The sequence below is a fragment of the Pseudorasbora parva genome, chromosome 3, assembly GCF_024679245.1.
Source record: "Pseudorasbora parva isolate DD20220531a chromosome 3, ASM2467924v1, whole genome shotgun sequence".
Taxonomy (NCBI): Eukaryota; Metazoa; Chordata; class Actinopteri; order Cypriniformes; family Gobionidae; genus Pseudorasbora; species Pseudorasbora parva.
Genome location: NC_090174.1, coordinates 61,538,719 through 61,553,584, shown reverse-complemented (window position 1 = coordinate 61,553,584; position 14,866 = coordinate 61,538,719). Strand labels below are relative to the sequence as shown.

The 14,866-nt window shown below is 38.7% G+C and overlaps 1 protein-coding gene across 1 annotated transcript in view; it reads right to left on the bottom strand.

Moving 5' to 3' along the window:
* Nucleotides 1–3,525: 3,525 nt before the first annotated feature.
* LOC137071584 (scavenger receptor cysteine-rich domain-containing group B protein) overlaps nucleotides 3,526–14,866 on the bottom strand; it is a 33,146-nt gene continuing 21,805 nt past the window's right edge. Inside the window, exons 6-11 of the mRNA XM_067439713.1 lie at nucleotides 11,072–11,386; nucleotides 10,231–10,305; nucleotides 9,933–10,001; nucleotides 9,448–9,762; nucleotides 6,351–6,446; nucleotides 3,526–4,561 (exon numbers count right to left, since the gene is read on the bottom strand). Of these exons, the coding sequence (XP_067295814.1) occupies nucleotides 4,248–4,561; nucleotides 6,351–6,446; nucleotides 9,448–9,762; nucleotides 9,933–10,001; nucleotides 10,231–10,305; nucleotides 11,072–11,386 (1,184 nt within the window). The 3' untranslated portion in view covers nucleotides 3,526–4,247. The remainder of the gene's footprint in view (nucleotides 4,562–6,350; nucleotides 6,447–9,447; nucleotides 9,763–9,932; nucleotides 10,002–10,230; nucleotides 10,306–11,071; nucleotides 11,387–14,866) is intronic.

Genomic DNA, 14,866 nt, shown 5'->3' with positions numbered 1-14,866 from the left:
ACCGTTTGCTGACTAAAGCTCCGCCCACAAGAACACGCAAAATAGGGGGCGTGGTCTCGTTGCTCTCTCACATGGAGAAGAGCGCGCATTCAGCGCTTGCATCGCCCCGTTATGGTAAGAGGCGGGACCTTTCCGGGCAAAGTGCGCTAAGCTGCTGTCCAATCACAACACAGGAAGCGCTGGCCCAATCAGAACTCGTTACGTGTTTCTGAAGGAGGGACTTCATAGAACAAGGAAATCATCAGGCCGTTTTTAGGACAGAGGAAACAGCGCTGTACAGATAAGTAAATTGTGTGAAAAATACTGTGTTTTTTACATGCGAAACATGAACTCATGTTATAATGCACACTGTAAACATAATCAAAGCTTTGAAAACACGTGAAGAATAGGGCCTTTAAATATAATGACCAAATAACCAATTGGCATTCTAACCCTTAATTCTAAATTATGATTAAATGGAGTCAGATAATGAGGAATTAGAATAAAATCCCTTTTCCCCGCTAAAAAGACAGAACGCGCAGCGACCTTCACCCGCCAATCGTTAGCCTCCATTGGGACGATTTGGGCGGCCTTACAACGTCACTCAGCCCCTTCATCAGATGCAAATTTCCCCCAAACTAATCTTGTTTGTTTGTGCTTCGTTTGTGCAATAAAATATTTGGTCAAATCAGTTGGTTTGTGTACCGGAAGTATGTTCTGTGATTTCATATGTTATTTATTTGAATAGATTTTGTTATTCTTGATTTTACATTATGAGAGAGAAGAGTCACCGTTTTTTTATTTAATCAGTTTAATCAATCCTATTTTGTTTTAGGCTAAACATTTTACACAAGTGTAAAGTTAGTAGGTGTAAGCCTTCTTTTTCTTAAAGACTTAAAGCAGCACTGGGTAACTTTTGCTCTCGGGGTCCCCCTACAGTTGGGAAAAAATAATGTCCTCAACGACTGTCGTAAGCTGTCATCCTACAACAGCAGATGCCATCGCGCGCGCATTTGTCAACCCTGATAGCCCTGAACTAGTGATGTGCGGGTCGTCTCATAACCCGCAGACCCCGCATGTCTATTTAATAGTCGCGGGTGCGGGGCGGGTTGTAAAAATATATACAGTGGTGCGGTGCGGGCCAAATAACTTCATAAAAGCGTCCCCGCGGGTCGGTGCAGCACTAACAGTTCCCCTGAACACTGCAGGAGGAGTTCACATGCAGGTGTTCTTCTGGCGGCGCGTGTGAAATGTCTTCATCCCAGGTACAGTCAGTGGCATATGTTTCAGCAGGTCATATGAATATCATTTCATGGGTTCATAATTTCAAACGCCAAATCACGATGCTCACGTTTACAAGCCAGCGTCATTAAAGTAGTCTATTGGTTAGCGTTTTACAGAATCTATATGATACTTCAGTTCAATGTTTGAGTGGTAGGTAATCACCGTAACAAGCAGGACAGCATCGGTCGGGCACGCCTCCTTCAGCTCACGCCAACGAGCAAACGCTGGTCACCTGCCTTTAATCCCATCACTTTTTCGTTTCCTCTTATTGCTTTCCTCCAACAAAACCTTTTCTTTCTTATTTGTCTGTGCTGCTTCGGACATGACTATATTATCCCGACGAACAAATTTGGGCTCGCACGTCCGAATGTAAGGATGTGTGGGTGTTGGTGGAAGTGACGTATATGCCGTAAAGCAGTCGAATTTTGTAGTTCTTTTTGTTCTCGGGTTACTACCCGAAACCCGAAGTTTAAAAGTACGATTAAAAAACTATACAGACCCCATCAGGCTATGGCAGACGTGTCATTCAACCTATTGTAAGTCAATGTATCATCACAAGAGTCTTGAAAATATATTATATATTAAAGCCGCACTTGGCTACTTTTGCTCTCGGGGTCCCCCTACAGTTTGGAAAAAATAATGTCCTCAACTACTGTCGTAAGCTCTGTCATCCTACAACAGGGGATGCCATCGCGCGTGCATTTGTTGACATGACAACCCTGATAGCCCTAAACTAGTGATGCGTGGGTCGTCTCATAACCCGCGGACCCCATATGTCTATTTAATGGCCGCGGGTGCGCGGTGGGTTGTAAAAATATATACAGTGGTGCGGTGCGGGCCAAATAACTTCATAAAAGCGTCCCGCAGGTCTGTGCAGCACTAACAGTTCCCCTGAACACTGCAAGGGGAGTTAGAGTTCTTCTGGCGTCGTGTGTGAAATGTCTTCAACCCAGGTAACGTTACAGTCAGTGGCATATGCTTCAGCATGTCATATGAATATAATTTCAAGGGTTTTATTTTTTTCAAACGCCAAATAATCACGATGCTCACGTTTACAAGCCAGCGTCATTATAGTAGTCTATTGGTTAGCGTTTTCCAGAATCTATATGATACTTCAGTTCAATGTTTGAGTGGTAGCTCACCGTAACAAGCAGGACAGCATCGGTCGGGCACGCCTCCTTCAGCTCACGCCGACGAGCAAACGCTGGTCACATGTTGATCCTCGTCCTGCCTTTAATCACAGCACTTTTTCGTTTCCTCTTATTGCTTTCCTCCAACAAAACCTTTTCTTTCTTATTTGTCTCTGCTGCTTCGGGCATGACTATATTATCCGACGAACAATGTTGGGCTCGCACGTCCGAATGTAAGGAAGTGTGGGTGTTGGTGGAAGTGACGTATATGCCGTAAAGCAGGCGAATTTTGTAGTTCTTTTTGTTCTCGGGTTACTACCCGAAACCCGAAGTTTAAAAGTACGATTAAAAACGATACAGACCCCATCAGGCTATGGCAGACGTGTCATTCAACCTATTGTAAGTCGATTTATCATCACAATAGTCTTAAAAAATATATTATGAAGGTTGAAGTTACCTAGTGCTGCTTTAAGGTTGAAAAGTTACCTAGTGCTGCTTTAAGGTTGAAAAGTTACCTAGTGCTGCTTTAAAGTACCCTATGGTTTCTGATTTTTCTAATCATTTTCTAAGAAAGATTTGATGTCATTGTCCATAATTCAATATAATATAATTCATCGGAAGCAGCACAAATTAAAATTTTACCGACCGAGTGACCTCAGAATGACCAATAAATTTTATTTTAATATTTAAAAAAAAGGAGCAGCACAAACAAAATGTTTTATGGCACAAACCAGCACAAACGAAGCACAAACAAACAAGATTAGTTTGGGTGAATTTGGATCTTGTGATGGGACTGAGTGACGTCTTTGTCTATAATTCAATGTATAATATTTTGATACAGAAGCAGCACAACCGAGACTTTTAACTGCACAAACCAGTACAAACGATTGAGACTATTTTGCTGAAGTTTTGCGTTGGGTGGGGGGCCAACTTCACGCAGATCCCAGACCTGCGTAACACAAAAACTACCCAAACACTACCCATTAAAGGTTTAGTATTTAACCTTTTTTTTCTCCCCCAGAAGTGTATATAGAAAAAAAGGGACACAAACATTGTTTTCTTTTAACTTTAAATATACCAAATGTTTAATTATATATATTATATATATAAAAATCTCAACATAATTTTTGGCCTAAATTTATTTCCTACCTTAATACACTATTATGCAAATAGGCCAATGACATGGTTTAGTTTCCTCAATACAAATGCAATATTCCTTTTATCCCATACAATTTTTTTTGTTTTTTTTAATGATGTTAATCTACTCACAAGTGATGGAACAGACACGACAAAAGACAGAAAGAAAATGAAAACATTTTTGCATTGAAAGCCCAATTTCTCCCAATTAAAATGCACCTGAGGACATTTTTTTTCTGACCATTCACACCCATATTTTTGAAAAACAAATGCTGTTTTGACATTGGATGAAATGTTAAAGATGTTCCCTTTGAACTTTACTGTAAGATATGCAACATTTATATGTATATTTTTTTGTACGGCATAATAAATTTGGTGCTTGCAGTCTAAATCAAAATACCTAAAGAGAGAGGAGAGTCTAAAAACTTTGGTTTCCACTGTATATCAATAGCCTCAGCTTATTTATTAACCTATATAGTTTATAAAGTGCATAATTCAAATTCCATTCATAATATTTATTACATTTATTTGTATAACAGTATGAGCATAACTTATTTTTTCTTGTTTCTCACCCAAATAACTATTTCATCTTTTAAATCAATTCTTCAGGGTTGGCGTGAGGTGTTATGTACAAAATGAATACAAGTCCTTGAGTCGATGCTATTCCTGACCCTGCCCACTGTGCCTAATGGGTGTGGCTTAAGGTGGGCGGAGTCACTAGAGTGCACATGTGACACCGGCGTCCTCTGAGTGGTCACAGTTGTGGACGTTCCATGCTATGTGAGAGCACTGAGTTAGACTATTTTCTGTGCCTGTGCATTTCAGGTTGTCCAGATGGATTGGGCCATAACCGGGGCCGAAATAGGCCTGTCCCTGGGCGGCTTTGGGCAGCCCGCAGCCCATCTTTCGGCACACCACTTTAGCATCTGTAATATCCCAAGCGTCATCACAAACGGTACCCCATTCTCCTCTCAGGTACATTTCCACACGGCCCTCGCATCGATTTTGGCCTCCTGCGAGGCGCGTGGTGGCTTTAGGAGAGAAAGAGAGAGGACTGGATAAGCTCAAACAGTGGAAATACAAATACACTGTAAAAAATATTTAAAAAATAAGTTACCTGGTTGTCTGAGTTCATTGAAATTTATTTTTGAGTTAACCCTTAAATGCATACCTCGGATCGTTAGCGACTCATTCGACTTCATTTTTTAAAGTTAGACATCAACCTTCTTAGTATTCCTCAATCAATCCATTTTAAACAATATAACAAGAAAAAAGTAATAGAATTATAATTGAATGCCTATTTTTTCACAATTTTTTTGTCAAAATTGTATAGGGTCGCGAATATGAGGCAGATGCTGAATATACTGGTAAACGAGCTCTGACGAGGACAGAAGATGATGGTTTTAAACATCTGCTCAAACTGAATCCTTCCAAGCTCCAAAAGGTAACGAAATAGGTTTTATTTTATTCTTCTGTAAGTGTTACTCTAACATCAGGAGTTTTATATATTATCATGACAGGTAGAGGTCTATCCATGTTAAATATAGATCCGGGTCGCTAATGACCCGAATATGTAAGAATGTTCGGCGAAACAGTCATGCATTTAAGGGTTAATACAATGAACATTTTTGAGAATCGACAACCTTTATTCAAATATTATTAAAGGGCAGGTTGCATGCGATTTTACTTTTTTAACTTTAGTTAGTGTGTAATGTCGCTGCTTGAGCATAAACAGTCTCTGCAAAGTTACAGCGCTGAAAGTTCACTGCAAACGGAGATATTGTCTTTTAAATTTACGGCAGTTTATTGCCTACAAAGATGGCCGGTTTGGACTACAACGAGCTTCTTCCTGGGTTGGTGACATCATAAACCCTCGCTAGTCTCCGCAGATGTGACTTCTGCCCGTAATGGGAAGGGGCGTGGCCTTAACCTGTGCGTGGCACTTCAGCCAATAAAAATACAGGAAACTAAATTTGGTCATCTGACCAATCTAAGACCATTGCGTTTTTCGGAGGGATTCATTTCATTTATTTCATGTAAATGGTGGGGCTAACGAGTTTTAAACACAATATTTATCTTTTTAATATTTAATAATATTTTATTAATAATATTTAATTTAATATTCATATGTATGTTAGATTTCCTCATTCTGAACAACTTCGCCTCAAGAACCACTGCTGTCAATCAAATCGCTCTGTAACTATTTAAGAATATATATATTTTTTTTTAAAAAATACTTTTGCAAGTCCTAGTTTAGTTTTTCGCTCAACTTCAAACTCCAATAAAACCACTGCAGTACAATTCTTTAGACTCTCTAGATCAAATATTATCAGAGAAAGGTTGAACTTTACCCCTTGGATAGCTATAATTGGGTCATTTAATAAAAGGGCATGTCAATATATACTCGAAAGGCTATAAATCCTAAACGAAAACTCCGAATTTCTCAAAATTTGGTGAGCATGTGCAGCACATTATTTTAAAGAAGCAAACTTTTATGGAAATCAGAGCATAGTCGGCACTATAATTGTTGCTTTATATACGTAAAGTGCTTTAAAAACAAATATTTCCTTAGTAAATTGCTTATATATCTTTTTACGCATGTTCTTAAATGCCTTAGCATTGCATGAATAAATGCCATGCAGCTATATTAAACATATAAAAGTCTAAAATCATTTTTGCCCAATTTTTTCCCCCCAAGTTTATAAAATAACCACCTAATATGAAATAAAGGGGTTGTGCAACTAGGCCAGTCACATAGTTCCGCGTTATGGCCATATCTCAGTGTGTTGGTTGATGTGGAAAGCTTCTGAAATGTCGTACCTTCTGCTGGTGTTGTGGTTGCAGTCGTAGTTGTAGTAGGTCTCTCTGTTCTCCCTCCGGTAAATTCTCTTCCAATTGGGTCAAAATAAAAAGCCGCTGAAATATAGAAAACATAAAAACTTAAACCACTTAAACTCATTCTAGAGCTATGTTGTAAAAATATTTGAAGTTGATATATAATTATAATAAGAAATTATTATATAAGAAATAAGATAAATTCAGTTTTTCTACTGATTTATATTTAATTTATTATGTTACTTGCCACCTATTTGTGAAATGTACTAACAATTTGAATTTTGAAATTTGTTGTTTTACCCCTGTGGTTGTTTTAACCCAGTGGTTAGGTTGTTTTAACCCAGTGGTTGCGTTGTTTTAACCTAGTGAATGGGTTGTTTTAACCCCGCAATTGTGTTGTTTTAACCCATCGGTTGAGTTGTTTTAACCCTGCAATTGTGTTGTTTTAACCCATCGGTTGAGTTGTTTTAACCCTGCAATTGTGTTGTTTTAACCCATCGGTTGAGTTGTTTTAACCCAGTGGTTAGATTATTTTAACCCAGCAATTGTGTTGTTTTAACCCAGCGGTTGAGTTGTTTTAACCCAGCAATTGTGTTGTTTTAACCCATCGGTTGAGTTGTTTTAACCCTGCAATTGTGTTGTTTTAACCCATCGGTTGAGTTGTTTTAACCCAGTGGTTAGATTATTTTAACCCAGCAATTGTGTTGTTTTAACCCAGCGGTTGAGATGTTTTAACCCTGCAATTGTGTTGTTTTAACCCAGTGGTTAGATTATTTTAACCCAGCAATTGTGTTGTTTTAACCCATTGGTTGAGTTGTTTTAACCCAGTGGTTAGATTATTTTAACCCAGCAATTGTGTTGTTTTAACCCAGCAGTTGAGTTGTTTTAACCCAGCAATTGTGTTGTTTTAACCCATCGGTTGAGTTGTTTTAACCCTGCAATTGTGTTGTTTTAACCCATCGGTTGAGTTGTTTTAACCCAGTGGTTAGATTATTTTAACCCAGCAATTGTGTTGTTTTAACCCATCGGTTGAGTTGTTTTAACCCTGCAATTGTGTTGTTTTAACCCAGCGGTTGAGATGTTTTAACCCTGCAATTGTGTTGTTTTAACCCAGTGGTTAGATTATTTTAACCCAGCAATTGTGTTGTTTTAACCCATTGGTTGAGTTGTTTTAACCCAGTGGTTAGATTGTTTTAACCCAGCAATTGTGTTGTTTTAATCCAGTGCTTGGGTGGTTTTAACCCCGTGGTTAGATTGTTTTAACCCAGCAATTGTGTTGTTTTAATCCAGTGGTCTGGGTTGTTTTAACCCATTGGTTGAGTTGTTTTAACCCAGTGGTTAGATTGTTTTAACCCAGCAATTGTGTTGTTTTAATCCAGTGGTTGGGTTGTTTTAACCCAGCAATTGCATTGTTTTAACCCAGGTAATGGGTTGTTTTAACCCAATAAAGGTTTTTTTTTAACCCAGGGGTTAGGTTGTTTTAACCCAGGGGTTAGGTTGTTTTATCCCAGTGGTTTGGTTGTTTTAACCCAGTGGTTTGGTTGTTTTAACCAAGCAATTGTGTTGTTTTAACTCAGTGGTTTTGTTGTTTTAACCCAGTGAATGGGTTGTTTTAACCTAGCGGTTAGGTTAAATGTTTGCCCAACCTTCTGGGTAGTCTTATTTAACTTAACTATTCTTTAAAAAGGACTGTATTGCTTGTTAAAAATGAACCCAAAGTATGCTGAAAATGAACATGTATTAATATGTTTAATAAATGAACATTATTATAAATAAATGTTCACCTTTTGTTTAATATCGTTGCCTCCAGTAATTCTGAGTCAGATGTTTAATTCTCAACCTATTTCGAGCTCATTTTTAAACCAGCCATACAGTAATTTTTAAACAATACTTGAGTTAAATAAAACTGCCCAGCATGTTGGGCAAACATTTAAAACAACCACTGGGTTTGTCCATTTTCATCCCAGCATTGTTTAGAGTGTGTGGAGGTGCTCTATACGCTGCTACTTTCGTGATGTTTCCCCTGTCCTCTTAAACACTCATGTATTAGACACATGCATGTATTTCTGTGTTAGTGATGCACGTGGCCTGCGGAGGCCGACTCTCCCTGTGGGTCTGAGCTGACGATGATGGGCTCGGACAGGCCACTTTATTTTTCAGTTATGGCCAACTGTCTTACAGAGGACACTGCTAAAGCTGCTGATCCCAAAAGCTGACCTTAAATCAGTTTTGGGATTTCTCGATGGTTGACATTGGGAGAGATAGTGGCCAAATAAATGTAAAATGGATGTGGATACTAAATTATGTTTTTTTGAAAATGTAAAAATGAATGTTTCCTGTGATGGGTTTAGGGGCAGAGGCTGTGTGTGTGTGTGTGTGTGTGTGTGTGTGTGTGTGTGTGTGTGTGTGTGTGTGTGTGTGTGTGTGTGTGTGTGTGTGTGTGTGTGTGTGTGTGTGTGTGTGTGTGTGTGTGTGTGTGTGTGTGTGTGTGTGTGTGTGTGATGGGTAGGCAGGCGTCAGGGCAGGGGCAGTAGAAAATATGGTTTGTACAGTGTAAAATCCATCACACCTATGGAAAGTCCCCACAATTCACAAAAACTTAACATGTGTGTGCGTGAGTGTGTGTGCGTGTTTGTTAATGTGTAAAAGAGGAAGCGCGCCAGGAAAAATTGACTTGGAGACTCAGTTCAGCAGAACATTGTGTTTTGTTGTTGATGTGTGTGTGTGTGTGTGTGTGTGTGTGTGTTCCTTTATAGTGAAATGCTGGTGTAGTGAATTTCATGAATGCACATGCATGTTTGTGTGCATAGAATGCATATATATATATATATGAGTTTATTTTATAATACAATTTTATTAAATATAATACAAATATTAATAATAATTAATATAACATAATATAGATGTAATGTTTATGCTTTACATACATTATAATATGTCACCTGATGACGTTAAAAAACCCACTATTTTGTACTATAGAGCATGAAAAACATGCTTTTGTGAAATTAAAAAAAATATATACATACAATTAAAATAAACTGGAGTTAATATATATGATATTGTGGGAATAATCTTCTCTTACGTGCACAGATGACTCCAGCGTCCTCGTAATGGCCGCAGTTGTGCTGTCCCCAGCCCAGGTTGAAGCAGTCGGTCAGCTTTAGCTCGCTGCTGGTGCAGTCCACGTTATCCAGCAGGATTGGGCCGGAGCCCTGGCCGAAGTAAGCCAGAGATTTGGCAGCGAGCGCCGGGCCGCAGCCGAGCTGCCGGCAGACCACCTGAGCGTTCTCCAGATCCCAGTCATCGTCACACACGGTCCCCCAGATGCCGGAGAACAGCACCTCCACCCGGCCCTGGCAGCTGTTCAGGCCGTTCACCAGACGGAGGCTCGGCTTCTCTGAGGAAACCAGAGGGAGAGAGAGAGAGAGTGAGAGAGAGGCGCTCTTATAACCGCAGTTATTGAATTCTTTATCATCCACTAGAAACACTAATGTCAGTTCAAAGATGTTCAGTGTTAGTGAGAGCTGAGACTGTCACTGATGCTTTCTGGGATGAGGTCTTCAGTACCTTTGGTTGTTGAGGCTGTAGTGGACACATTGGTTGTCATCACAGTAACTGCCACTGCCCTTTCTGTCACTAAAGAAAGGAGAAAGAATGAGAGGCTGTGTTTTTAAACACTCCCTCTGCTGGCGCTTTAAGGGATTTATTATGCAGTGTGTGACAGATGGTCTGCTCACTACGGCCCACAGAAAATGCCAAAACGGAGGGTCATGCACAGCAGTTAATGACAATAAATTGGCTATTAATTCAGCCGAGTATGATGTGAAAACAGGCCCTGCGTAAAGTACAGTACAGGCGTTTATACCTGCTATGGTCTCTGGAATGATGAAGCCTCTGCCTAAATCTGTGTTGGTAACCGGGATTATGGTGGAGCTTGAGCCTAAAATATGACAGAGAGAGAGAGAGAGAGAGAGAGAGAGAGAGAGAGAGAGAGAGAGAGAGAGAGAGAGAGAGAGAGAGAGAGAGAGAGTTAGACCTACAATCACATAATACAGTATTGCTCAATATTCACATACAGCGAGTCTGAACACAGGACTTCAGGTTATAAATCCGGAATAATTCTGATTTTTAAAAATGTTTTTGAAAGAAGTATCTATTGCTCCATCCATCCATCCATCCATCCATCCATCCATCCATCCATCCATCCATCCATCCATCCATCCATCCATCCATCCATCCATCCATCCATCCATCCATCTATCTATCTATCTATCTATCTATCTATCTATCTATCTATCTATCTATCTATCTATCTATCTATCTATCTATCTATCTATCTATCTATCTATCTATCTGACTGACTGACTGACTGACTGACTGACTGACTGACTGACTGTCTGTCTGTCTGTCTGTCTGTCTGTCTGTCTCTCTGTCTCTCTGTCTCTCTGTCTGTCTGTTATTCCACCATCCATCCATCCATCCATCCATCCATCCATCCATCCATCCATCCATCCATCCATCCATCCATCCATCCATCCATCCATCCATCCATCCATCCGAATATTACTGTTTTATAATCAAATAAACGCAGCATTCAAGAGTCTTTAAATTTATAGTGTAATTTTTTGTTTCTCTGGTGTTCTCTGGTGTTTTCAGATGTTGTGACTCAGAATATGTCTCTGTGAACCGATCCGACTTAAACTCACTGGAGCAGATGACGCCGGCGTCCTCGTGATGGCCGCAGTTATTGACTCCCCACCCGAGGCTGTAGCACGCGGCCAGACTGCTCTCCTGCCCGTTACAGTTCACATTATCCAGCAAAATCCGGCCCGTGCCGTAGCCGAAGTAGGAGTTTGTTGGAGCGGCCACAGCCTGACCGCAGCTGATCTGCTGACACACGACGGCCGCGTCGGCCATGCTCCAATCATCGTCACACACGGTGCCCCAGCTGCCCTGGTAATAGATCTCCACCCGACCCTGGCACTGATCCGAAGTCCCCGCCAAACGGATGGCTCCATCTCCTACAGCAGAGACGGTCAGAGCTTTACCAAACCCTCGGATGCATGACAGCGCATTTTAAAGCGCACTTCTGATTCTCATTACTAGCCAAAAGTTCCACAAAAGGTTTTTTTTTTTTTTTTTTCCTTAATGTTGTGGCTGTACAGAAGTCCATATTTGACCTACTGAACATATGTTTGGCCCATGAGTCCTTAAAGTCTAACTTACTATAATAATAATAATAATAATAATGATAATAATAATAATAATAATAATAGTAATAATAATATATTTTATTTATAACGCACTTTTCATTCCGAAGAATCTCGAAGTGCAACAATGGGAAAAAAAAGATTAACAAGTAAAAAGATAGAATAATACAAATAATAAACCAACTTCCAAACATCTAACTTACTAAAAATAATCATTGACTTCTAATTCTCATTACTAGCCAAAAGTTCCCCATTTTTTTTATTTTTTATTTTTTTTTATACATGTTATGGTGTGACAGAAGTCCATATTTGACCTACTGAACATATGTTTGGCCCATGAGTCCTTAAAGGGTTACTTCAGCGATTAGCATATGGCTTTGTATCAGTAGAGACCCTGGAGTATATTCAAATGATTGTGCTTTCCCCCCTCATATCCCCCTGAGACGAGAGATTTATGCATTTTATTTCCTCCTATGATGCAAATTGACGATATTTGCATCATAGGAGGAATGTTTGGCCAAAGGCTAAAGGCTGCAGCCAGCAGAGGGAGCCATTTCCGCATGTTTTAGACCCGCACATGGGGGATGGAGATCACACTCACAGCTCAGCTCAGCTGGAGGCACTCATTTAAACGGAGCTATGGTGAGAAATGTAAGTCTTTTAACTTCTCAAATTAATTTCTATGAAAGTTAAGCTTGCAAAGGCATGAACTGAAACGTGCCAGACTGAACTCGCGTTGTGAATGTATGCCGCGAGTGTAGTCGTGTTTACCTCAGCTCTCATCACGAGAGCTCATCAGCTCATTTATCTGACTCCTGCAGTTAGTGCTCAGTGCTGTGACACTCGCGCTTAAAAGGTATTAGTACCTTTTAAGGTACTAATATGTACCTATTAGGGGTGCAAAGATGTACCTTTTCACTTTTGTACCTTAGGGTACCGCCCCAGTGACAGCACTGCACCTTTTTTTCCTGGGAGTGTACATTATGATAAATCAGTTTTTAATTGTAGTGTCTTCTCCAACTCAGTCACAGTAATCCAGTAGCGGTGGCTTTGGGAATGGCCTCACAGGGCAGCAAAGCATTCTGGGAATTGTAATCTTTCATCCCCATGAGACAAAAATACATTTTCTGTCTTTTCTCAGTCTAGAAAGCACCAAATTAAAAAATAATTTTACATTTCTACTACATTGATGACCCAGTTTAAATACAGATTCATCTTCCCAGCGCTGAAGTACCTGTTTAAAGTCTAACTTACTATACATACTCATTGACTTCTAATTCCCATTATTAGCCAAAAGTTTTTTTTTAAAGATTTTTTTATTTTATTTTTTTATACATGTTATGGCTGTACAGAAGTCCATATTTGACTTACTGGACATATGTTGTTAAATATTTTTAGTTTGTCCAATGAGTTAATTTTACATTTTATTTTTAAAAATATGCTTGCTGTAATTACATTTTTTTAAAGGCAAATTAAATTGATAACAGTGTTCACCTTACATAATAAACTTTTATAAATTTAACATAACATAATTAAGTAAACCTCACATATAAATATTATGTAACAGTGACAAATTCAAATGGTTTGTATTTACTCAAAGAAATTTTACTTGAATTGTATTGTTCATATAACTAAATTGTTATTTGTAAAAAAAAATGCCCAATATAGTTGTGTGCAACCACTTACCACATATTTTTAAAGTAAATTCAACAAGTCATTTTTTGAGTGTGTGTATATGGTGGGGGTGGGGGTGGGGGGGGGGGGGTATCAGGGTGCGGGTGGGGGGTTTAAGGGGGGAAAAGGAGGGGTCATCCCTTCAGACCCATTTGAGTAAATTTTGCATATGAATCTTTTTCTCTATTTTCTGTAATTTAGTGGAGAAAGCCCAAACTGTCTGCAGGGTCCTAGAGCACACAGGGTCTGAGTTACACACTTTCAAAAATGAATTTAAGAAAAAAAAATGAAAAAAGCGCCTTCTTTTTGAGGGGATTATAACTGCTTCGACAACCTATATTTACATGTTTATCACTTTTAGCCGTGTTTTATGTAACTTTAAAGGGTTTCCTGTAAAATGACACCAACATTTTGAACCGTATGTGTGTATGGGAAGCTTTTCAATTTGGGTAGTTATTCCCGTGCATATATCGAGTGATCTGCTGTTATGTAAGTGTTTACTCTGAAACATTGAGAAAAACACTCAGTGTGTCCAACAGAAACCCTAGAGCTGTTTGCTCTCATAATTCATAAAGTTCGAGGGCGTGGGCCGGATTATCGGTCATTTTAGTCTGCCGATCTCATATATGAGAATATGATGCAAACGCAGGGCTACGGTTTCAAGCAAACTAAAGCACTCTGATATTTCTCATATTGTTTTATTGAGCGATGCTGCCACGTCGGCTCCAAAGCCTTTCTCATATTGCCAGAGGAACAAAGACTTGAGCATTTAATTCTCCAAACACGTTCCCAGAAGGCTTTCTTTAGCCATCATTTAACCGATGGGTGTCCTCGACTGACACAGGAGACCGGATGAACAGGAGCTCTCAGCTTTACTTCTCATAAATCATAACTATAATCAGGGTTATTAACTAAAACGGTCACACTTGACAATAAAGACAATTACAGTATTTATCAATCAATCAATCAGCTATATTTATATCGCGCTTTTATAATGCCGATTGTTTTAAAGCAGCTTCACAGTGTTAAACAGGACAATATTACAACACAATTCGATTTGGCTGTACAGTAATTCTGGAGAACGCAGAGATGGTATCAGCTTATTTTAATTTATCATAGCGACAATGTTGGCAGATCAGTATTATAGTTTATAGAATTAAATAAAACCTAATTAATTCATTTTATTTGTATATTTATTTAGTTGAATAACTTAGATCATAATTTTAGTGTCCCCAACTGTCTTTTGTTTTTAAAAATCGTTGTTCATGTTAGTTCACAATGCTAACGTTAACATTTGATTTTAATAATGTGTTAGTAAAGGCTGAAATTAACATGAACTAATAGTAATAAATGCTGTAGAAGTATTGTTCATAGTTCATGTTAAAGTAGTTTACTCATAAACATAAAACAAAAACCATGAGCATAAAATATAAACGTTTAGTGAAACAAAATAATTTCATTAAGGTTTACTTAAGATACCAAAATAGCTCAAACTTAAATTAAATTAATAAAAGCTATTAAAATAATATAAACATGACTAAATTACTAAAACTTAAACAAAAATGAAAAACATATTAAAATTAATAATTAAGATGAATTATACTGTATAAAATATAT